The sequence below is a fragment of the Myxocyprinus asiaticus genome, chromosome 42, assembly GCF_019703515.2.
Source record: "Myxocyprinus asiaticus isolate MX2 ecotype Aquarium Trade chromosome 42, UBuf_Myxa_2, whole genome shotgun sequence".
Taxonomy (NCBI): domain Eukaryota; kingdom Metazoa; phylum Chordata; class Actinopteri; order Cypriniformes; family Catostomidae; genus Myxocyprinus; species Myxocyprinus asiaticus.
In genome coordinates, this window is record NC_059385.1 from 17560283 (window position 1) to 17583783 (window position 23501).

General features: G+C 36.6%; 2 protein-coding genes across 5 annotated transcripts in view; both read right to left on the bottom strand.

The window, feature by feature from the left end:
- Positions 1-2990, bottom strand: part of LOC127432958 (microtubule-associated tumor suppressor candidate 2-like) — a 99162-nt gene extending 96172 nt beyond the window's left edge. For both annotated transcript variants that reach the window (XM_051684502.1, XM_051684501.1), the window contains exon 1: positions 2907-2990. The gene's annotated coding sequence lies outside the window, so the exon portion shown is untranslated. The remainder of the gene's footprint in view (positions 1-2906) is intronic.
- A 369-nt stretch (positions 2991-3359) lies between these two features.
- LOC127432830 (high affinity cationic amino acid transporter 1-like) overlaps positions 3360-23501 on the bottom strand; it is a 35724-nt gene continuing 15582 nt past the window's right edge. For 2 of the 3 annotated variants that reach the window (XM_051684266.1, XM_051684265.1), the window contains exons 2-12: positions 19965-20459; positions 19021-19179; positions 17829-17997; positions 17022-17155; positions 12965-13187; positions 10087-10223; positions 8200-8302; positions 7827-8032; positions 7192-7343; positions 6571-6679; positions 3360-6380 (exon numbers count right to left, since the gene is read on the bottom strand). In XM_051684266.1, coding sequence (XP_051540226.1) covers positions 6190-6380; positions 6571-6679; positions 7192-7343; positions 7827-8032; positions 8200-8302; positions 10087-10223; positions 12965-13187; positions 17022-17155; positions 17829-17997; positions 19021-19179; positions 19965-20406 — 2025 coding nt within the window. In that variant the 5' untranslated portion in view covers positions 20407-20459 and the 3' untranslated portion in view covers positions 3360-6189. Of the gene's footprint in view, positions 6381-6570; positions 6680-7191; positions 7344-7826; positions 8033-8199; positions 8303-10086; positions 10224-10555; positions 10696-12964; positions 13188-17021; positions 17156-17828; positions 17998-19020; positions 19180-19964; positions 20460-23501 lie in introns of all 3 variants that reach the window. The other variant, XM_051684267.1, reaches the window with a different exon arrangement.

Sequence of the window (23501 nt, forward strand, 5' to 3'; positions counted from 1 at the left end):
AATTGTTTTGTCAGGCCAGCATTGCTACGTAGCTCAAGCCACACCGATATTTCCGTTGAAGAAGCACATCATTCGGATACTCATAGTACATTTCTTCTGTTGCATTTTTAGTGTAAACATACTACTCGCACTATTTACACTAAAAAATGCAGTTGAATAGTATAGAAGTATGCGATTTGGGATGCACGTTTTGTGTTTTTAGTTAGCATTCTAACTGACCATGTTTACATGCACTTAAGAAAACGGTTTATTCCAGGGTTTTTGCAGAAAGCGGCGTTCTGAAACATCATGAAAACAAGAACGCTGTTTTATTCCCATTGTTTAAGGGATTAAGAGAAAGCAGTTTAAAACACCTAGGTTTCTCTCGGTGAACGCGCCTTATTGTGGCCATGTAAAGGCATAAGCGCCGTTCTGATGGGTGTTTGAAAAGTGCACGTGCATGGAACAGACCGGGATAACAAACATCATAGGATGGAGCCCAACAACATGTCAACACAGCGGAAAGAATTACAAATTTCTGGAAGTACAGTGGGAAAATCACATAAACTACAAATGTAAATATCTAACTTTAAATGCAAGATTCAGTCCCCCCCTGCAGAATCTGGTCCCCCTTGGACACCAATTAGCTATTTGTAATGCCTGAAGAGAAGTGTCTGTTACTATTTCCTGTTGTAGCTGATCATCTACGTTTTGAAAGGTTTATGCCAAGTAACTTGCTCTGAATATTTTAGTGTAGCCAACTAATTGATTAGCATGCTAACCGAAGGGAATGCATGATGGATTTTTAGCTTTGCAGGCTAATCATTTACATGGATGCCAGAAAGTTGTTTATTGCAAGAAAACTGCTTAAGGCTCCCGTCTACATTGCGGTCAGTTATAAGCTTTCACCACAGCAATGCAATTTTCCCGCAATGCTTGTTTAAATAACAAACATGGGATCTGAGGAAGACTTAGCTATTTTATTCTGTTTCTTCACTTTATTTCTAGATATTCCAGAATTGTTGCTGTGTTTGTTTCCTTCACTTTCAATCCTGACCTGCAGTGGAATTGTGCTGAAATGGGGGGGTTTCCCTCTTACGTAAAACTGGGATTCCCCTAATGTACAAGCACATATACTGTATATGAAGTGAGGGACAATCAGTATTTTACATTGGTGTGCTTAAATAGGTTTAGTATATGATTTTGGCAGACGCTTCTATCCAAAGAGGCTTTTTAATTAAAAGGTAGTTCACACAAAACAGGTAGTTTTTTTTTTCTATTCGCACTATTTTAATTGTTTTTCTATGTAAACATGCACTAAATGAACGGGTTTTTTTTTTTTTTGTTGTTTGTTTGTTTTTGCAACTTGTGCAGAAGCACCACTTTTTAGATGCCATGTCAGGTTAAAAAGAGTGGCAACTTTTAAAAACCTAGCTCAAAACATCTGCATTTTATTCTACTCAGTGTGCTGTGTCTACCTTTTTTAACGCAAGAATGCTTTTAGTCTGAACAGCCCCTTACTGTACATTCAAGGTATACATTTTATCAGTATACAGTATGTGTTCCCTGGGAATTGAACCCATGATCATTGCACACTATAGTAGTTGAGCTACAGGGACACACAGGTGTCGGTCAAGCTTTAAAGCATCAATAATCACAGAAAAGTAATCACCTAACTTCCCTATTAAAATTGATATCCAGAAATCTGAAAGGGAGACTTGAATTCTCATCCATCAGAGTGAAGATCCTTTATATCCATTTGACTGACAACTGGATTACAATGCGGTTGGCGGGCTAAGCCACTATAATGCTAATTGGCAATTATTTATGGGCATAACTCATAAAACACCTCTTTGTCTTTCTCTACCCATTTTTTCTATCAGCTCTTCACCAGTTCATCACTACTTGTCAGTTAGTAACCCCTGGAGAGGGACAATAGCTCTATCTGTTGCATCAGATTCTCTAAATGTGAAGGTGGAACCTTAGCAGGGTTCTTGACATGTTTACTCCCCCCTGCTTTTCTATTTCTGTCCTGACGATCTATTCATCACAAGGAAAGAAATGGGTTGGAGGTGTTTTGATGAATAAAAAGTCAACTGGAAAATAAATAAATGAAATAAATAAATAATGAGAAAATAAATAATCATGCAAAAACATTTATTCCTATAGGAACAGTTGCCAAGTTCATTTCCAGGCTAAATAAGTCAGTTCGAAGCTGTGCCCGAGGCTCTGCCTTTATTCTGATCCGACCCACAGAGGCAGCAGCAGCTCTTGAAGAGTGGATCTAGACAGTTTTAGAGGGATGTTTACGTCTTTATCTGAAAGTAATTGTGTATGACTATGTATAAGAATTGGATTTAGAGTTTCATGGGGATGTTTATGTTTCCATATCTCTTCACTTGACAACAGAAGCCAGTGCATGTGTAGCCTACAGTAAATTCTAGATTTAGAGTTCTTCTAGATTTACAGATAACAACAGTATGTTCTGGTTTAAATATTCCCTATATATGAACATTATAAGAGAAGCCATGATGCTGAAATGAGTTACATAATCTATACAATCTGTTTTTATATCTTGTTTATTAAAAGCACATAATCTATCTATCTATCTATCTATCTGTCTGTCTGTCTGTCTGTCACTCCTATAATGCAAGCTTAGTTGACTATCATATCTTAAAAGTTATCCAAACAAAATGAAAAGTTAATTGAAATAAGCATGTGAGTAATCTACAATCGCCATAAGATTTAAAAAAAAAAAAAATGTTAATCAAGTTAATGTGCTTGAACATTAAAACAGCAGTAGGTATAAAAATGCATTCGCAAGATATAATCGAAACATGGATGTTTTCTCATTACATTTCACAAAAGCCCATAATTCAGCCCATAATATATCATTCCGCTTGACAAATCAATCTAGTAACACTCACCTCACGTAAACCCAGATTGTCTGTCCAGTCTGTCCTCACTCAGCCCGTTCACCGCACGCTCTCTCCCACAGCCGACCGACCGACAGACCGACTGAATGATCAGCGCTCTAGCGCGATGCTTTCAGTGCAGCATCTCTCTCGCTCTCTTCTGCCCACCTCTATCTCATCCGGGATGCTGCTGTGTGGTACTCTCACCTTCAAACTGTTATCGCCCTCTGCTGGTCACTATAATTAACTGCAATCAGACCGCAACTGCGTTAGGCAGCCGTCACCAACCGGCTATTGTCATATCAACACAGAAGGACATTAAACAAAGAGGACAAATCTCATCAGAAATTGTTTCAAATAAATAAATAAATAATATATTACAAATCTTAAACTCACTGAGTTACCATTGCACTTAATTGACAAAATCAAATATTTTAAGACAAATTAAAAAGACAAATTCCAAAATGCATTTTATTTACAGCATCAAGTTGAAACAGTGGGTAGACAGTCAATTACAGTGCAGACATACAAATTAAACCAGTCTAGATGGGAAACATTATGTAGACCAAATGCACCACATTTGAAATGGTCCTAAAATAGGCAGATAAAATGACAAAAATATGTTTTGAGAGAAGCATTTTAAAGGAATATTCCGGGTTCAATACATGTTAAGCTCAGTCGACTTTGTGGCATTCTGTTGATTAGCCTGTTCCACAAAAAAATATCTGGACTTGTCCCTCCTTTTCTTAAGAAAAAAAGAAAAAGAAAAAGAAAAAGAAAAGAAAATCGAGGTAACGGTGAGGCACTTACAATGGAAGTGAATGGGGCCAATTTTTGTAGGGTTTAAAGACTGAAATGCGAAACTTCTAATTTTATAAAAGCACAAACTAATTCTGTTACATCTGTTGAATATAACTTTACACAGAAAAGGTTAGAAAACGATTTTATCACACTTAAATCATGTTAAAAAACATATTGTTTATGTCTAGTGGCTATATTTTTGAAACAGTTTACAGATTGGCCCCATTCACTTCCACACATTTTCTTTTCTGTTTTTTCTTTTTAAATGAGCGACAAATACATTTTTGTGGTAATCAACATCATGCCCCAAATGCAGTCAATTGAGCTTAACTTTTATTGAACACGGAATATTCCTTTAACAGCTTTGCATATATAGTTTCACATTATCTGGACTCTTGGCTAACTGTGACATATCTCCATTGGATCTCCTCATATATTATGACAGTTTGTATTCACTTTCCATTTTTGTCATTAATTTTTATAATTTTTTGTGTTTACGTTTAATAATATGCAAGTAAATTTAACAATGTTGGGTAAATAAATCTCTTACTTTTATTAATTTGTATTGTTAGTACTTTTATTAAAAATTAGAATTTCTTAATATTTATTTAGGCTACTTATTTTATGTAATCCAACTGAAGCCGCAGAGTATCACATCCTATAAATAATGCTGCATTATCTAATTTCATTCTAAACTGCAATAACAAAGTTTCAAGAGTTCAAAATAACCATGTAAAATGTGTTCACACACATATGACAAGAAAACTTTTCTTTTTTACAATCTATACAACCAAAACACAAACAGACCTCTGCACATATAGTACTTTCAGCATTGTCAAGAGCATTATTTGCTATGTACAAATCATTTACTGCGGGGGATATAAAATATATGATGAGTTGCATCACATACACAGTTGGGAAGTAAAATTTTACAGTAAAACTGTATTACCTGTAAAATTACCAAAACTAACAAGTTGTATTCTAAATACCCCTGAGTATAGATTGGTTGATGGCAGGTTTTGTGATAATCTTGCAAACAGCGGCATATGTAGGGATGAAACTGCATACCTGACTGGTTATCATGCTTCTGAGAAAATTTATTGGACATCAGACTCAATGTGTCACCTCTGTTTGGCCACACCTACTTTATGTTCTGAAGCCAATTCATTATTTTGAACTTTTTGCCTTAATTATGGTGATTCCTTCTCAAAAGTCATAAAGGAGGGATTGACTTCTGTCACTATTAATGAAATGTTTTAACCTTTTCCAACAAACTTGATTTAAAGCATCAACAGGGCGAATTCAGGTAAATTATGACACTTTTAAAGATGACAGACATCTAAAAATGAAAAAGAGGCTCAGTTTCTCTGTATTCACTCTGTATAACTCCTGGAAGGCCATTGGCAAAAGAATAAAACAAGCATCTTTGACCAATTAAAAGCAAACCTGTATACATTAATAATTTCTTCAACTTGAGACCCAAAGTGGCACATCTGTAGTTATTGTGTACATAAGTTTACCTCAGTATTAAAATTTATAAATTTCACATTTTACAAATTCTTAAACATTGCCAAACACTCTTTAGACTAATTTTTAATTGGTAAAATATTCAGGTAGAAAAACCCTTTTGTCACAATGTGATATATGTCAAGACACCTTAAATGACCAAAAACACAGCCCAGCACACCAATTTTCTCTGCAAATATTCTAAAAACAAAACCTACTTATTCAACATAATGCAACCAAGGAGGCAGACTCTATCTGCATTAGAAGACACAGTAACCAGCACTGTGACAGACAATTATGCATGCAACTTCAGATTCAGAGAAAGTAACATATTTTCTCCACCACACCACAAGATGGCAGTACTATCCAAAAGTCAAGTCAGGGTGGACCGGTAAAACCAACAAATTCTGGATCAAGGCAGTTCAAACAAGTGGGAGAAGGTTCCTGATTGAAATGGTACCACACACACAAAACAATAATACAAATGACGCTGAAAAGCCAAGCATGATTCCAAAAAAAAAAAAAAAAAAAAAAGAAATCTTCCTTTTCTTCCTTAATGTGAGGGTGTATGTGAAACCCTAAACAATGACATCCAACAATCACATAGCAACTCTGATTTTGGTTCAAATGCAATATTAAGACAAAGGCACACGTTCAGTTAGATTACAAAAGCAGCCATCAACTTAATATAGCTGTTTTTTTCTCTCTCTAAAGTGACCCAATAAAAAGTGTGTCTGCTTGTTTTTTTTTTTTACAAGATATGTGAAGTAGACCCAAACCCTAGTGTGAATACTGAAAATTGCTTAAAGCCATTTTGTGCCCTTAAAGAGCCCCTATGCTCCCTCACAAGGAAGTGACAAAAGGAAGAGTTAAATCAACCATAGAGCTCTATCTGATTAGATTTCAACGGTCTTGTGCTCCTCAGAACCTCCTGGTATTGTGCTTTAATGTAAAGTCCTAGTACATTTCGTAAAACTGTTCAACACTCTTAAAGATATCTGTCCTCATCAACCGTTGATCCATGCCCTTTACTAAGGAAGGCCTCCTTCTCTGGGGTTATAGAGTCCCTGTTTAGAGTGCAGACGGGTTTGTACACATCGAGTTCCTCGTCCATACTGGAATGGACCAGAGCAGCTTCTGTACTGTGCCAGATTCCATAGCCAAAGTAGATTATGAGTCCTGGGGAGAACAGAAGGATAACAAAACAAATGATTTGCCAAGTGCTCCTTCCTGGAGGCCATTCAAAATTGTCAAATGACCAAATGGCTTTATTTGATTTGTACAAGTAGCACAATTCGTGTTTACAACTAATCAGGTCTGTTTCGAGAGAGTTTCTTGATTGATTCTCGCTCTGTGAGCATGTACGTACCTATTGACATCCAGACGGCGAATCGTATCCAGGTACCCCTGTCCAGTTGCATCATCAGGTACACGTTTACAAACATGCTTACCACTGGGATGAATGGAAGGCAAGGGACCTGTTGGAAAAGGAATAAAATGAATAATTGCAATTCAAGTGTATTTTGTGCTAGAATTACCCCTCGAAAGTATCTGGAGACTTTTGGACACTGAAATTACATTTAAAAAGTGATTTTTATTGAATGTATAAAGTCTATTAATTTCATGTTCACACATGATGTTCTAGCAGAGTAACCACAGGTTCCACTAATGTTTGACAACTAGAAAGTGTCCAGTTTTTTTGTCATAATTTTGAATAGTGTATAAATTATTTTATAATTCAAAATCGAATTAACTTCTCTTTGTGAAATGTTAAGTGTCCAAACATTTTGGGGTCACTGTATAATAACAGAAAACATATTGTTAAGGTTTAGTGTTTAATCATTAAAAACTTACATTAGACTAAGCCCTGTGGGTTTAATGAAACTGACTATATAAATAGTAAATCTGCCTCTAAAAGAATTGATTTAATGGGTGTAATCACATCCTGATATTTTGTTAGACATGCGGTTTCTAGCCCTTGGGGTCTGACCTTAAAAGAGAGTTTGGTTTTACTCTCCGGTTGCCTCCAGATGATAAACGTGAGAACGAGACACACACTGAATAGGACACTGAGAGTGACAATATTCCACACCGCAGTTCCACCCTGCACAGCCAACAGGCTGACGGTGAGAATCAGCAGCCCTGGAAAAGATAAGAGTTTGGAAAACTCCAGAAAACAAACACCTGTCTTCCTTCATCTATACTTCCCGATGCCTTTTTTTTTGGACATCACCAACATACAGTACACTTAATAAAACCAGGGCTTCCACATTTTTTTTAACAATGCATTTCCATGACTTTTCCAGTCGTTTTTTCGATAACTGGATGAGGATTTTTGAAAATAAATTTGATTCAGACTGATTTGCTAATGAATCATTCAGACCAATTCACTGAAAAGAACAGACTCAAAATTAGACATTACCATGGCTTGTGGCCACATTTTACGCCGCACAAGCTCTACACAAGAGCAATATCTAACTGATGAAATATTTTAGAGCTGGGAAAAAAAAAAATGGATTCACCATAAATATTTCAATTACTTTTTCATGGCTTTATAAGAAGGCCTGGAAACACTAATGCAATCAGGATTGAACTTAGCACACATATAATCACATCGTCTCATACCAAGCACACTTGCGCAGACATTAACGGTAAAGCCAGACAGGTTGGAGGGTTCTGTGATGTCGGGGAAGAGCAGCGTTCTGAAGCTGAAACGCTCTTCTATGCCTGGAAGAATCCCCATGCTGGGTGTGCTTATGGATTCACTCATCCCCAGCTCTTCATGTGTGTTCGCTATACGATATGTCTGAGTGAAATGTTCAGGCTGGTACCTGTAGAAAAAAAAACTTTATTTCAGAAATACATTGTGAATAGCTTGACGACTGATAACGACAATGACAATTAATACTTAAAATGCATTCATTTAAATAAAAAAATAAATAAATAAAAAAATATATATATATATGTTTATGCATACAAAATTATTGTAATTCCCAACCTGAGTACTAGAACACAGGCTGCGACCAGTGTGTAGGCCAGCAGTGTTCCTATAGACATCAGATCAACCAGGTCCTTTAGATCAAACAGGAAAGCCATGATAGCTGCAGAGGAATGAAGAGAATTGAATGGAAGATTTCGAATGGACTTTTTTTGCTGGACATTTACAGTGAACACATTAACTGTGATCCTAAGCTATGTGTACAGTGTATAAACTTAGAGTATTGCAGTGTAGAACTATTTAGGCCTACATGACTCATACTGTGTATACCCACTATTCAGTACCTATTTCTAGGTAAAGAATATAAACATTCTTTCTGAGAAGATCCTCATTTCTTACTCTTTTTTTAACATCGTTCTAAAAAGACTTTACAGTGCCAAATACAAATATTCTTGAGTTATAAAACATTTACTAACTTGTTTGAAGACCATCTTTAATATTAGATAGATATAAACATTTCGAAAGTAAAAATAAAAAGCACTTTTCACAAACAGATATAAAGACTGTGTCATACTGTGGTATCACAGCATTAAAGACAGAAATATCATGTTCTTTAGAGAGATAATTATTACATATGTGGTACTTTTTATTGTAAATTCGATTTTCGAATAGGTTTTATATTGTATTCAGAAGACCAACATTTTGGTAAAAGGGTTGCAAACCTGCAAACAGCATATAAATAGGGCTGTGAATCGATAATTGTTTAATTTTTTACTTGAATGAACCCTCCATTCCCACAACATTCATAACACATTTCCCTTGATGGGAATCATAAGCAATTTAACAATTCTGGTTCTGATTCCTCCTAATGATACTTTTGAGAAAGAAAAGTAAAAAAAAAAAAAAAAAAGATGGAGTTCTTATAGCATTTACTGCCCTTAGCAGTCTGTTGCCAAATGATTTTATCAGAAAAGATAACAAACCATTAAAATATCTTGTAAAAGGTGTTTACACAGAGGGTGCAATTGGTTCTACAGTACATAAAATTACTAAACAAAAATGGTAACTTGTTCATTCATTCAATGTATTTCTTTTCTTTTTTAATAAAATACCAGACAATACAAGAACGTAATGTCATATGAACAACCAGTCAGTAATTACAGTGTTATCGCCAGCCTAAGGCCAAAATTTACTTCGGTTAGACTCGAACGCTAAGCATCTGTGTACATTTCGTCATCAGCACATCTAACCACGTGTACTCTGAACATATAGTCTGCATATGTGCCTGAAATTATTTGCACTAATCAGTGGCTCCTCAAGGTGGCTACACTCACCGCTGAGCTGTTGCTGTCATGAAGAAGAGCTAGAAGAAGATGTAATCACTGCTAAAATACAGGAGATGTGGAAACAAACCAGTGGATGTGCACGTCAAAAATGCATGTGTGAGGTCAGGAGATACCTGCATTTGCATAACTCGGGTTTGAAGGAATATAAAGATATCTTTATGAGTCTAACTCCTGAAGAGAAATAGTCCAGTATCTCATAGCAGTCGTAGTTTGCATGTGGAAACCGCCTGTATGTGCGCAGTCAAATGAAGTATACTTTGAAAGGCTGAGCATTCAACTGCACACAGATGCTAAGCATTCACGTCGAAACCGAAACAGACTTTGGGCTGTAAGTATGCATAACACAGTAATAGTTTGTGGTTCATTTTACATGTTGTTTCAGTAAGCGAATCAAATTAATTAAGTGTTTTTGATTAACTTAAATTAACTGGCTATATGTTTTGCACTACAGATTCAGCCATGGTGCTGCTAAATAACATAGTGCAGGTAACACTACAAGATTATTGGCGTGAATAATTTTCAGCGGAAACAAAGTCAAGAAAATTGGTTTGGTTCCATTATTATTTTTTTTAAATGTTCCTCGGTTCCCCACACTACTTACCAGACATGACCCCAGCAGCTAGAGTTGACATGTTGGGCGTCTTCCTCTCACTCACCCGTGCCAGAAATGAGAAGAGTAGACCGTCCCGGGCCATGGCAAAGATTATACGTGGGAGGGGGAACATGGACCCCAAGAGACTGAGCATAGAATGATGGTTGCAAAATGCAGCGAAATAAATATATATACAGTAGGAAGAGAGCAAAAAAGAAAACAAAAATAAACACATAAACCGATTGGACAGCTGCCAGAGATGGTATCAAAGGCAGAAAGAAAATTACTTATGAAGAAAATGGTTAAATGAATCCCATTTTAGCTGTAGAGGGCAGGCTGTGGCATACAGCCCATGCCAGTGAGGTGCAATGCGGCGAAACGCAGTTATTCCATGCACTAAAGCATGCTCAAGTGGTATGGATGTACGATATTGCAATTGTAAGCAATGTCAGCAGATTAGTAATATTTAGATGCTCACCTGCGACAAAGCCTGATGTTACAGTGGCTTGTATGGGTGTTTTTGTTCTCTCGCTGAGTCTAGCCATGTATTTGAAGAGCAGGCCATCGGTTGCCATGGCCCAGAGGACACGGGGCATGGGGAACATGGCACCAAGCAGGCTGCCGCAAGTGATGAAGAAAACAAACCATGCCATGCAAAAAAGAGACAGACATACTGCATTCACTCGCTGCTATGGTGTTATTATGATAGGATTGATAACATTCTTCCAATATGATTAGCACCCAGACACATGCAACCAACAGTTCACCACCAATAATCAGAAGTTGGATTAGACCTCCCAGGACACAACGATCTGCAGAGATTGGCATTAAATTAGACTTGAACTTTGAATTTGATGGAATCAACTGATGATTTAAAAGGTGAAGCGTGTAATTTCTGCAGCACTAGTGACACCAAATGGGATTGTGAAAATATATGTTTCTAAACAGGTTTCCCAAACAGAGCAATGTTTTGAAAGTGCCAAAGAGCCAAAGTTTTACTCTTCAGATAAGTAAACCTACGAATAGTCTCAATCTGGCAATCTGTAATTTGATTGGCTGGTGTTATGCAACATTGTTTTTTGTGGTTGCTACAATAAGCACTTTTGATTGAAAAACTACTTGGGAGTTTTGTTTGAGGCACTATCAAGTAAACTATATATCTATTAATAGAATTGTATACTGTGCGAAGCAACAATTTCTTATACCAGTGAAATTAGTTACTACTTAAAGGTGCACTCAGCAATTTTTTCCACATTAAAAAACTTTTAATCCTAAAGAAATGAACTGCAATTTTGAAACCTATGTATAAAATTATGACCACTCACATGAGATGAGGACTCATCTATATTTATATCGGTAACCTTATAAAAGCTGTTTTATTCTACATAGTGGGGGGGGCAACCTCATGGGGTCTGCCATTTTAAAATCACATGACCAGTTGAATACTACTCACTTTATCTCAGTACCCATCTTATTGGACACTCACTCTTGGATTAAATTAATCATGGCTAATTGTGAACAGTGAATTTCTACAATGGCATCTGAAACTGAAAACAACTGATTTTGAATGATACTGCATCCACACCACTAGGTGTCACTGTAAGTCCAAGATGACACAAACAAAAAGTTACAGAGTGCACCTTTAATAATTTTAGATGGACAGAAATTCTAATACACATTTCTGCATTTTTCCCCCTGTACTTTATGTAAATGTGGCACAGGCAGACTATTTCAGATAAACCCACCTCTAAACAACATTAAAAAACAAAATAAACTATGGTTGGTTGATTTACATGTCCGTCAAACAATCTCTTCATTTCTAAGTGGGCAGTTCCTGGCCAGAATAAGCTGCAAATTGTACTGGACTTCATGTTTATAGTCAAAGGTCTGGTTACATGAGGCTAAGGCCATGTCCACACTACAACATTTTGTTTAAAAATGCCTTAATTTTGCTACGTTTTTGCCTCTCATCCACACCAGAACAGTGTTTTCCTCCACAGAAAACCCCTTCCATTACTGCATACTTTAGAAAACAGTGACATTGGGAAACTAAATAACGGAGTTATAAACGAAAAGTGTGGATGTGGCCTAACATACGAGTGACTTACTTATTGTAACAGAAAGTATTGAAACATATAAAAAATTACACACTTCACCTTTAAATGGGCTTCAGAACTGGAGCTTGCCAATAGTGAATTACAAAATACTGAAATAAAGAAGGCGAAATGCCAATATATTTTCTCCAACTCTGCAATTACTGAAGTTCTAATTAGTAACTCAGAAATTAAGTAGGTTGTTAAATAGAAGATCATGCAATTACACTTTCCCTTGGTTATTTTGTAGATTAGTCCAAGAGTTTCAAATTATTTCAGACAATTCACACAATATAGTAAACAGATTTCTATACAACAACATCTGGTTTGTATGTAGATCATGACTATACAGTAGGACTAAATACTGCTACTATTACTGCAACTGCCTCATTTCTGGAACATAACTGAGAAACAGTATTCATAACTCAGCACACCAAATTTCCCTTCATATTTTTAGCTAGGGGCTCATATGAGCAGCCTCAGATATACAGTATATACACACATCCTGCAATCCTACACAAGTACTGAGTCCAGTCCCAAATTGTACTCTCTTGTCCTCCCTGCAGTTGTTTGGGTTCATTAAGTGAAATGTACTGATTGGGCTGGTCAACATCTTAAAGGCTGTGTTTTTAAACTAACTAGGGTTGCAGGTAATTACACCCAATCATTTCACAGAGTTGGGTAGTTATTCATTTCAAGTACATTTTCCATACAGGGGCTGGTTTACTCTAGACTGGACCATAGTGTTGTTTTAAAACCAAGTTCCCACCCAAAGTCAAAGGAGCAGTGCTTACCTGGTGGAGAGGGCGCAGAGCGAGCCAACTGCCACGGCATAAGTGGCCCCCTCCCAGCCGACGTACTTAAAGGCAGCAGGCAGAGGACTGTTCTTATCCAGCATGTAATATGGCATCATCATAGTGAGGGCAGCAGACACGCCAAAGTAAGCCACAAAGCAAATGAGAAGGGATGAGACGATTCCTATGGGAATGGCCCTCTGTGGGTTCTTCACCTCCTCACCTGTGATATGGGAAAGCATCTTTTGTTTTCTTAAGTTTGTTTTTTACTATTTGATTTGTTTTTAACATCCACACAATTTCATTTTCAGTTGAAAACCTTTCAGTTTTCCGTTTCCTAACGTCATTGCTTTCTAAAGTATGCGGTACTACAGAGTGTTTTAATCCTAAGTGTTTCGGTGGAAGAAAGTGCCATTTCAGTGTGGATGAGAGGTGTAAATGTAGGAAAATCAATGTGTTTTCAACCGAAAATGTATTAGTGTGGACATGGCCAACATACTGTTTTAAGCTGATCTGGGTTTTTTGATAATACCTAAACAAAGACCAAAATGATAATTGTAATTCCTCCAACAGCTTTCAAGCTATTCCCCAAAGTTGGTACAGACCTTTGGACTGTTCTAACTTAGTATATGCTATGTCTTTTCTAACTGATCAGACATACAGTTTTCACAAAGTGGATGGTCAAAATTCCTCAGAAAATCCTATAGATTCCCTTAAAGAAAAAAGTTCTGGCAAACGTGCCGCAAACTAGCTGCAAATGTTTGCCAGAAGTAGTGGTGAATCTGCAGAAAAACTTTGGCAACAATGGACAGTTTGCTGCTACTGGCAAACACTTATATGGCAAGCCTGTGGCAACAATGAAGAGTTTGCCACAAAGCTCATTTGCATGTGAAAATAATCAGTGGCAAATTTGCAGCAAGTTTGCCAGAACTCTTGATTTATGTAAGGGCTTACATTGACAGTGTTCAAACAGGCCAAAACTTTTCAAACTCCAACCAAATAATTCAAAGTTTAACAAATAAACACAAGTCTATCAATCTGCTTAAAATTGCAGTCTGTCTAACTAGCTGGCTGTTTGTCTTACTTTTAGGTCTGTAAAAGCTTCAGACCTTTTTAAAACTTTTTTTAAACTTTAAAGTCAGGCTTTGCCAAGCCAACATCAAAGTGTGTCTTGAAAAACTTTAGTTTTATTTGAGCTTTTTTCTTGCTTCTGATCAGGGCATGTTGTAGGCTAAATTCAAACCTGCATTATCCATATAAGCGCCAAGGCAGCCCCATGGTACCAATTACATTTTTTGTTTAAACATAACTCAACTAAACTAAACTAAACTTCTGGCGGTCCTTTGTAAGCATTGCAAGTTTAAATGTTTACAAATGACATTCATTGGGCAGACCAAAGGTGACCACCATACTATCCTCAAATGACAGGGGCTCTGTTTTTGTTGTAGAGCTAATTACTGTAACAAGACACCTGTTTATGTTCTGCTCTTTACATTATTGATAAGTGATGTGGGATTTAATCTTGTTCCATCCTATCCTTTTACATAGCTAATCATTATTGTGTGAAATTGAAAACTGATACATAGCTGATTACCACACATACTGGGCCAATGGAATTTGTTTCCATGACTTCCACATGATGCCGGCACAGAACATTTTCATGAACATTACAAGCATAATGGTTAAGGCTCATGCCTCACTCCTTATTTTAATCAAACCAGCAACCTTCTGGTTTCCAGCTTTGAGTCTTAAAGGAATATTTCAGGTTCAATACAAGTTAAGCTCAGTTGACAGCATTTTTGGCATAGTGTTGATTAACCCAAAAAAAAAAAAAAAACCCACATTATTTAGATTCTTCCCTCATTTATAAAAAAAAAAATTAAAAAAATAAAAAAATAAACAGAAACATTGCTGTTACGGTAAGGCACTTACAATGGAAGTGAATGGGGCCAGTCCATAAACATTCAAATACACACTGACTGTTTCAAATGTATAGCCACAAGATGTAAACATTTTATGTGTTGACATGATTTTAGTGTGCTAACTGCTAACCTTACCTGTGTAAAGTTATATCCAATTTTACAATTTTGTTGTCATGGCAACAATGTCGATAACCCCTATAAACTTTGGCTAATCCCTGATTTACACCAGAATCATGTTAGCACATAATATCTTGTGGCTATACTTTTGAAAAAGTGTGTGTTTTCATTTTTAAGGACTGGCTACATTCACTTCCATTGTAAATGCCTTACTATAACCATGATTTTATGCTTTTTTTTTTTTTTTTAATAAACGAGGGATGAGTCAATGTTATTTTTTGTGGTAACAACAAAGCTGTCAATTGAGCTAAACTTGTATTGAACCTGGAAAATGTCTTTATCCACTGCACTACACTACCCCCTAGTGAATTTTTTGTTTACTAACTAGTAAATGTTAATAAACAATAATGAATGAGAAAGTACTACAAACCTTTGTTTGAATTTGAAATTATAAGCCCAGGGCAACATTACACATTACAGATTAACACATAGACAGATTACATTATTTATTGAGGCAGAATATGTCTCAGATTTTGTTGGAAATTTTGTTGCAATTTAAATGTGTACACGTGAACTGACTGAAGCAGTACAGCATAACAGGAACCAACTGACAGGGTTAACACACAAAACAAACTGGCACAGGACAGAAAACAAGAGGAGCTTAAGTAGGGAAGGGGTAAATGGGGAGCAGGTGCCGGCGATGTTTAGTCAATTGGAGAACAAGCTGTTGTCCGGGCAACGGAGCTGGTGTTCTCCATGTGGCACCTGCAAAACACAAGAGGGAGAGAGAGAGAGACAAACACAAACACAGGAAAACACTCAGACAAGACAAACTGACAGACAGAGGCACAGTCAGGCTAGACTGTGACATGGGCCTCATCTCCCCTGGGTCCAATAAGTTAGCTATAACAAAGAGGACCTTAGTGGGCCCGCCTCATCACATGTTGTCACTACAAAGTTTACCCTGCTGAAAAACAACGACAACAACAAAAACGGCTTAAACTAGCCTAAATCAGTTTGCTGGTATTAACTGGTCTCCTAGCCTGGTCAAGCTAGCCTGTTGGCTGGTTGTAGAGGGGTTTTGGGCACTTTTCAGCTGGATAGACTGGAGGACCAGCTTATACCAGTGAAGACCTGCTTAAACCAGCTAAGACCAGCAAACCAGTTTAGGCTGGTAAAAGTGGCTTTTCCAGCAGGGTAGTTTAAATTTACATTCAAAATCAGCTAATCCACAGTTAAGTATGACATAAATAAGAATAAGTGTTTTAGCAGCACTGGATTAAGGTACTGTAGCAGCTGCAGTCCTGGAACACAACACGATTCAGTTGCAGCGATGAGTGGTGTGTGCAATGCATGAGTACTTTCTTTAGCCAAAAGTTCCTGTGGTTTGATATTGCACAGAGCAGTCATTGTAAAACAGAGGAATATTGTGTTCTTGCCAGCAGTGCAAGAGAGAGCATAAGCACATGGGCAAATTAACATGCCTGATCAACTTGTATGAGAGGAGGTGTTACTGGGAGTAGCTTTCACACTCTTCGAACATAAAACACAGCCAGAGGAAGGGAAACAAGCCCAGACAAACCCCAAAACACTCTAACCAATCAAATGCGAGGAAATACGGGGGAGGTACCCTCCATGAAAGAGGGGGGCAAGAGACAAACCACAAAGAAAGATCTGCTGAGAATGTGCATGCAAGCCAATAAATAAGCAAATAAACATAAACTAAACTCTAAATAACCTTGACCAAAGGGATGTGGATGTTAGCCAAACATGCAGATAACATAATGGCCTTCACTGCCTTCACTTCATAATGTCACTTATTAGATGCATTTATACATACAAAACACAACTCTTACGCAATTTAACGCCTTTACTACTGTATGCAGACATGCATCACATATTTGACCGTGCTCCCAAGGCAACTGCAGGAGAAACACTGGCGCTGTATAAAGTTAGGACCAATGACACCAAACCACTAAAGATCTGAGTGTTCCTATAGTTTTTAGATCCATACATACCTGTGGTGGCGATGCAGTCAAACCCCACGAAGGCGTAAAAGCAGGTCGCTGCCCCTGATAAGACCCCTGTGAAGCCAAAAGGCATAAAACCACCCTGACCCAAACTTTCTTCAGATGGCAGGGGCTCTGTGACACTGTACAGAGAGAGTAAAATTTAAATTTTTAACATGGCATTTCAATTTTAAGGGATCAGCATAATTTAAAGGTGAAATGTGTCATTTTGCGACACAAGAGGCACCAAAGGAGATGCAAAAATAAAGATTGTTTCCAAACATACCGACGCCAACAGAGGTCAGTTATTATTATTGTCAAGTCTCATTTTCAACATAAATTTAAGAAAACATCAGTATAACTTCGATATCAATTTCAGAACTTCTGTTATGATAAGATTACACAAAAATAAGTTATCTTGAGAAAACAGTAATAAACTGATAATAAATAAATTTGCATTTCAAGAAGGAAATTCCAGTGGTTGCAAGGCAGCAAAAGAATACTGTTTAAGATTAGGTAAGTTTAGGTATTAGACTTTAAAATGCGGCATAAGAGCTGCTTTGCCGTTGTCAGGACATTCGTCTTGTTTTCTGTCAGCTGTGTTTGAGAATCAGCACATAACTGTCTTTGCAATGTAAAGGCAGTCATACATAGTTAAACATATGCAAGGAAGACAATAAAAACAAATTCAGATATTTCCGTAATTTATAGGAAACAGCCATTATTTTTGTAATTCCATTCAGTGCCATTAGTATTGCAGAATTACACTTCACCTGTAACAAGATAAATATCCAAACGTCCGAAAATGTTACTCACTTAAGAGTGGAATTGGTTCCATTCAGAATCTCATCAGGGTCCAGGTGCCAGTTCTTGAGCGTACCTTTAACCAGTCCAGATACGACCATAAACAGCAGCACCAGAATGTTGATGCAGGTGAATACTTTGTTGACCATAGCTGACTCCTTTACCCCGAAGGCCAGTAGGCCTACAGCAAACAAAACGTAGTTCAAAACACTACGGAGCAAAGTCAACACAAATGACTGCTAAATATATACGTTCAAGAACTTTCATTTTCATAATAACTTGTTTGTGACAGAATATTCATAACTTTAGACTTAAAAAAATAATAATTTTTTAATATTTTGCTGTAGAAGACAAAACATAATACAAAGTAAATATCATTCACTTCATACAGTATCCTTTATATACACAACATTGCATGCTGAAATAATCACAGTTAAAACAATAGCTCACTCTAAAATAAAAATCCTGTAATAATTTGTGTTCATGTCATTCCAAATTTAAATTGACATTTTCTGTGGAACACAAAAGGATACATTTTGAAGAATGTATTGCTTGCCACTTTTTATGGAATTAAAATGAATGGGGATTGGTGAAAAAATCATTCCGACAAGTTTAGTGAAGTGGATTATTAACTGAAAAGATCAAATCATTCACATATTAGACTTCACTACTTCTCTCATGAACATGCCAAGGAGAGCTATGGCGGATGTCAAGATTTTCAACAAATAAAGACTTAAATTTCATTCTGTTTCTTATCCAAAGCTATCATATGATGAAGAAGTATGGACCACTTTTATGATATGTTTAAAGTGCTTTTGTGTCCTTTCTGGAGCATAAAATCTGCAGTCCCCATTTATTGTTATAGCATCGAAAAGATGTGATCAGTAAAATCTAACACAAGATTTCTCCTCTCTACTCCAGTGGTTGAAACCATGTCTTCAGAAGTGATATAATAGGTGTGGGTGAGAAACAGATCAATATTTAAGTCCTTTTTACTATAAATCTCCACTTTCACTTTCTTCTTTTGTTTTTGACAATTCACATTAGTTGTGCATATCACCACCTAATGGACAGGAAGGAGAATTTATAATAAAAAAGGACTTAAAGGGATAGTTCACCCAAAAATGAAAATTCTCTCATCATTTACTCACCCTCATGCCATTTTTGGGTAAACTATACCTTAAATGCTCCAGTCATGCTTTACCTGTGAGAATGAGGATGATAACTACAGCAAACATATCTGGATATTCTGCCAGAAGGCCCGGAGCATTCATGGTCATGTACTGACGACAGAAATGCTCAATATGTTTTCCGATCAGTTCGTCAAACGTGGCACTCCAAGCTCTCGCAACGCTCGAGGTACCTGAGAAGGTTTAAAGATTATGTAACAATCTGTAACATAAGACAGATAGGATAAAGAGAAATACAAAAACCTACACTACACATAAGTTTACACTATACATAAACCCCTCTATGCCATCATGTTTAGTTTAAGTTTAGAGGTTTTACAACAATGAGTTTTAAAGGCTATATTTACACTAGACATTGGCCCCAGAAAGTATCTGAAGTAAGGTCACACTTATAAATGTCTGAATGTTATTGCATGAGATACAAAATATCAAATCAATCTGCAAATAAATTATGCTTAAGTTTTATTTATATATATATATATATATATATATATATATATATATATATATATATATATATATATATATATATATATATAAATTTCAACTGCTATGACCATTTTTGCATTTTATACTTATTAACCAACTAGTGTCAAGGTAATCTTTAGTGTGTGAATAAAGACAATTTCCATTCAAGTTCAGCCTAACAGAGTACAACAGGTTTCGTTTGACCACATTAACTATATACAAGTTCCACTAACGTTTGACAACTATAAAATGTCAGAATACTTTTTGCCTTAATTTTTAACACTATATCTGTTTTTTTATCATCTGAAACCTAACAAATTATGTGCCTTCTTTCTTTAAAACAAATGACAAATGGTTTGGCATTTTGTTATTTTTTAAGTGTGTCCCAAGAGTACAAATAATTTTTGGGGCCACTATAAAGGCAAAATCAATATGGACCCTCACAATATGGTTTTGTATACATATTAAATTATATTTTGTGTTGTCTCACCTATAACATATGAAAGTATAAGATTCCAGCCAGTTATAAAGGCCCATAGTTCCCCTACAGTCACATAGCTATACAGGTACGCTGAGCCCGTTTTGGGCACTCTTGCACCGAACTCCGCATAGCAGAGCCCGGCAAGCACTGAAGCCAGGGCCGCGATAAGGAATGATAGCACGATGGCTGGTCCAGCATTTTCTCGGGCCACTGCTCCTGCAAGAACATAAACCCCTGCTCCGAGGGTGCTGCCCACTCCAAGAGCCACCAGGTCAAAGGTGTTCAGGCATCGGGAGAGTCGCGATTCCTCCGAGTTGCAGTCTACGACCTTCACCCTTAGCAATTGCTTCCCGAATTTCAGAAGTTTCTTCAAAATCATGGCCGGTTTGATCTCAGGTTTGTGCCTTTCTGTATCTATGATTTTCCTTCTCAGTTTTTCTCCTTCACACATACAAACGCTGAGGGTTCACAATGTTCAGAATGTTGGTCAGGAGTGTTGTTAATCTGCGGGAGGAAAACACAAAGTAATGATCTTCAAGAAAGCCCTTGAAGGCAATTTATACATTGGATATCATGTCAGATGATGTGAAATTAAAGAAATAGTTCAGGAAAAAGGACAATTCTGTTATAATTCACTCAATCTTATGTTGTTCTGTTCCTGTAAAAGCAAAAGAGAATTCTGAAGCATGTTAACTTTACTCTTTTCTATTCAAAGGAAGCATACAGTGACCAAAGGCTATCAAACTCCAAAAAGAAGCAAAAGAAAAACACCATAAAGTTATTTTGTACAACTTATACTGTATACTTAATACTGTAGACTTCTAAGGCCATACAGCATTGCATTTAAAACGGACTGAAATGTAAGTTGTTATTCACTGATCATCTTGCCTTAAGCAACTGCTCTCAAATCTCATTCAAGCTTCTGTATATTCAACCTTGGAATGTATCGATTAGTTACGGGACAAGCAAGACCCAAAGCCATTTGGAGTCACTGCATGTCAAACTTGGAACGATGCATCTTGAGGCACCAGATGAGAGTTCATATGAGAATTCAACAGCTACAGTGCACAAAGCTATTATATATGCCTTCAGAAGACCTGAAATATGGTGCACCTTAAATATAGTTGTACGGAATACTTTTTAAAAAATTATTATTATTGATTTCAATTGAATGATTTTCTAATGTAAACATGCGCTAGACGGATGTCTTTTACTGTTGAGGTGCATCTTGCTGTTTTTCCAGCATCTAGTGTGGTGTTTTTGAGATGATGTGCCAATTTAAAAGAAATATAAATCCAAGTGTAGTTCTAGCAGGAAGATCTCTGGATTCATTCATCAGGCATCACATCCAATCACTATACAGCCTCCGCTTTATAAGCCTGTCGGCTGCCTCTCATTGTTTGCATACTTGTGTGTTTTCACCCCCCATCCCACCCCATCTCCACCAGTTTAGGTACTGTCCTGGGTGGGGGTAAGCTCCGCTCCCATGCCGTCATCGCCTCCAGCGGGATCTGACGGTTCAAGCAGCTGAAGAGCGCTGAACCGTAGGACGGGGCTAACAACAAATGATATAAGTATCTTTTCGTTCGTATTATTCTAATAATCTCGAGTCTTTCTGATACAACTTGCATTGATACACTAGCATTCTGTTCAATTTGTTGTGCTGTCTATTTTTTTTTTTTAAAGCAATATCGTGTTCAGTCTGAACGGCCCTTAATGGTGCTTATTTTGTCCGTTTTGGAGCTTGACAGCCACTGGTCACTGTATGCTTTCATTATATTAAAAAGAATGGCATGGACATTCTTCAATATTTAAAATATATATATATATTTTTTGTGTGTGTGTGTTGCACAAAACGACATGGGGGGTAATTGATTTTTTTGGGTGAACTATTTCTTTAACTTATAATATTTATAAGATTTATAAGAGTCGCTTGGAATACTACTTCAGAAATTCTATGAAGAACTAAACATTCTAAACCGCCTGTATAACAATGTAATAATGTCAAAACATTTTGTCTGATAACTCTAAAAGTTTAAACCTTTATTGTTGAAATTCCTTTCAAGATATGAACCAGAATGCTATAACAGTCATACAGAGATTGATACAGTTTACTCCCACAATTTGACCCAAATGGCTGGGCATTTTGCTCTAGATATAAGTGGTTTAAGCATGATGAACATTTTGTCCTTTTTCTAAACTCCAAGACACAAACCAGCACATTTGTGGGGAGGACAGCAGTACGATGATTTATGGAGCTGAAAATGTGCAGTACCCTGACATGTATTCACAATCTTCAGTGTCAGACTTAAAAAATATAGTTTTAGCTCTTACTTAATTAGACCGGAAGAGAGAACTAGACTGTATTTAGAACCACAACCAAAATTTTCTTGAATGAAAAGCACATGTTGATTCCCAAAGGACAACAGACTAGAATGAAAACAGACTGCAAATGTTCTGTACTATATGTACTTATCAGCTTTTCAGGCAATGAGTTCATACAGCTGCTGTGTCTTCAGTTCTCTTTAAGTATTGCACTCTTTTCCCAAGTGTTGAGTAACATGGAGAGAAATCCATAAAGTGTGACTGGTGGCAGAGCTGGAGAGGCCCACTGGGTAATAATCTATCATACTCACACACACACTGTGTTATAAACTGACATGTGTTACATAACCTACAGTGGAACTTAATGGCAGAAATGCAAGCAATTCCAAAAGAATGATCGGGACTCTGTGTTTGCATCTTAGTTGCAGCTCTGTGTGCACAGTCTGTATTCAACTGTTTTAAGAAGTTAAACTGATATAATTTAATCCCTCTATGACTAAAGCCACTGATATGAGTGCATGTTGAGATCATACTACAGATATGATGCAGTTAATTCTGTCTTCATCTCACATAACAAAAAATATCTTTAACTCAAAAAGATTAAATTGAGGAAAATTGTTCCATGCAATTAAATAAAGCCTTGCATTTTTGAGCGGATTAGTTATAGCCCTGAACACATTTTTTAATGTAACATATAATGCTAAAATATTTTTTACATTTCTTTCCAATGTGTCTGTGTTGGTCTATATCTATATTTTTCAGACATCCTGTTGCAGACAACGAAAATTATTCATAATATTTCCAACACAATTAAGTTAACATTTTTAAAGTAACATTTTACATATTTAAATTTGGGCCTTGATCATGAAACACAAGCAAAAAAATGTGAGTGCAAATTGTTAATAGAACAATTTTTACTTAAGTTGTCCCACTAAGTTCAATAAGATAATTTACGTAATAATGGAAACGTGCACGATTTCCACACAAATTTCTTCTGCTTATGTTACTTAAATAAGGCACAATGAAATTAAGTTCTGACAAAATGTTGAACTCTTCCTTTTGCTCATTTATTTAATTGAAGAAAAGGCAAAAATCAGTTTTTAAGTGTAGATAGAGCAGAAAAGACTATCAGACCATGAGAGCCAGATAGCATAAATAAGGTAAGCTACCGTGAATCATGATCCAGTTTTCTTTCCATCCCGATCTCATGAAAAGGCATAC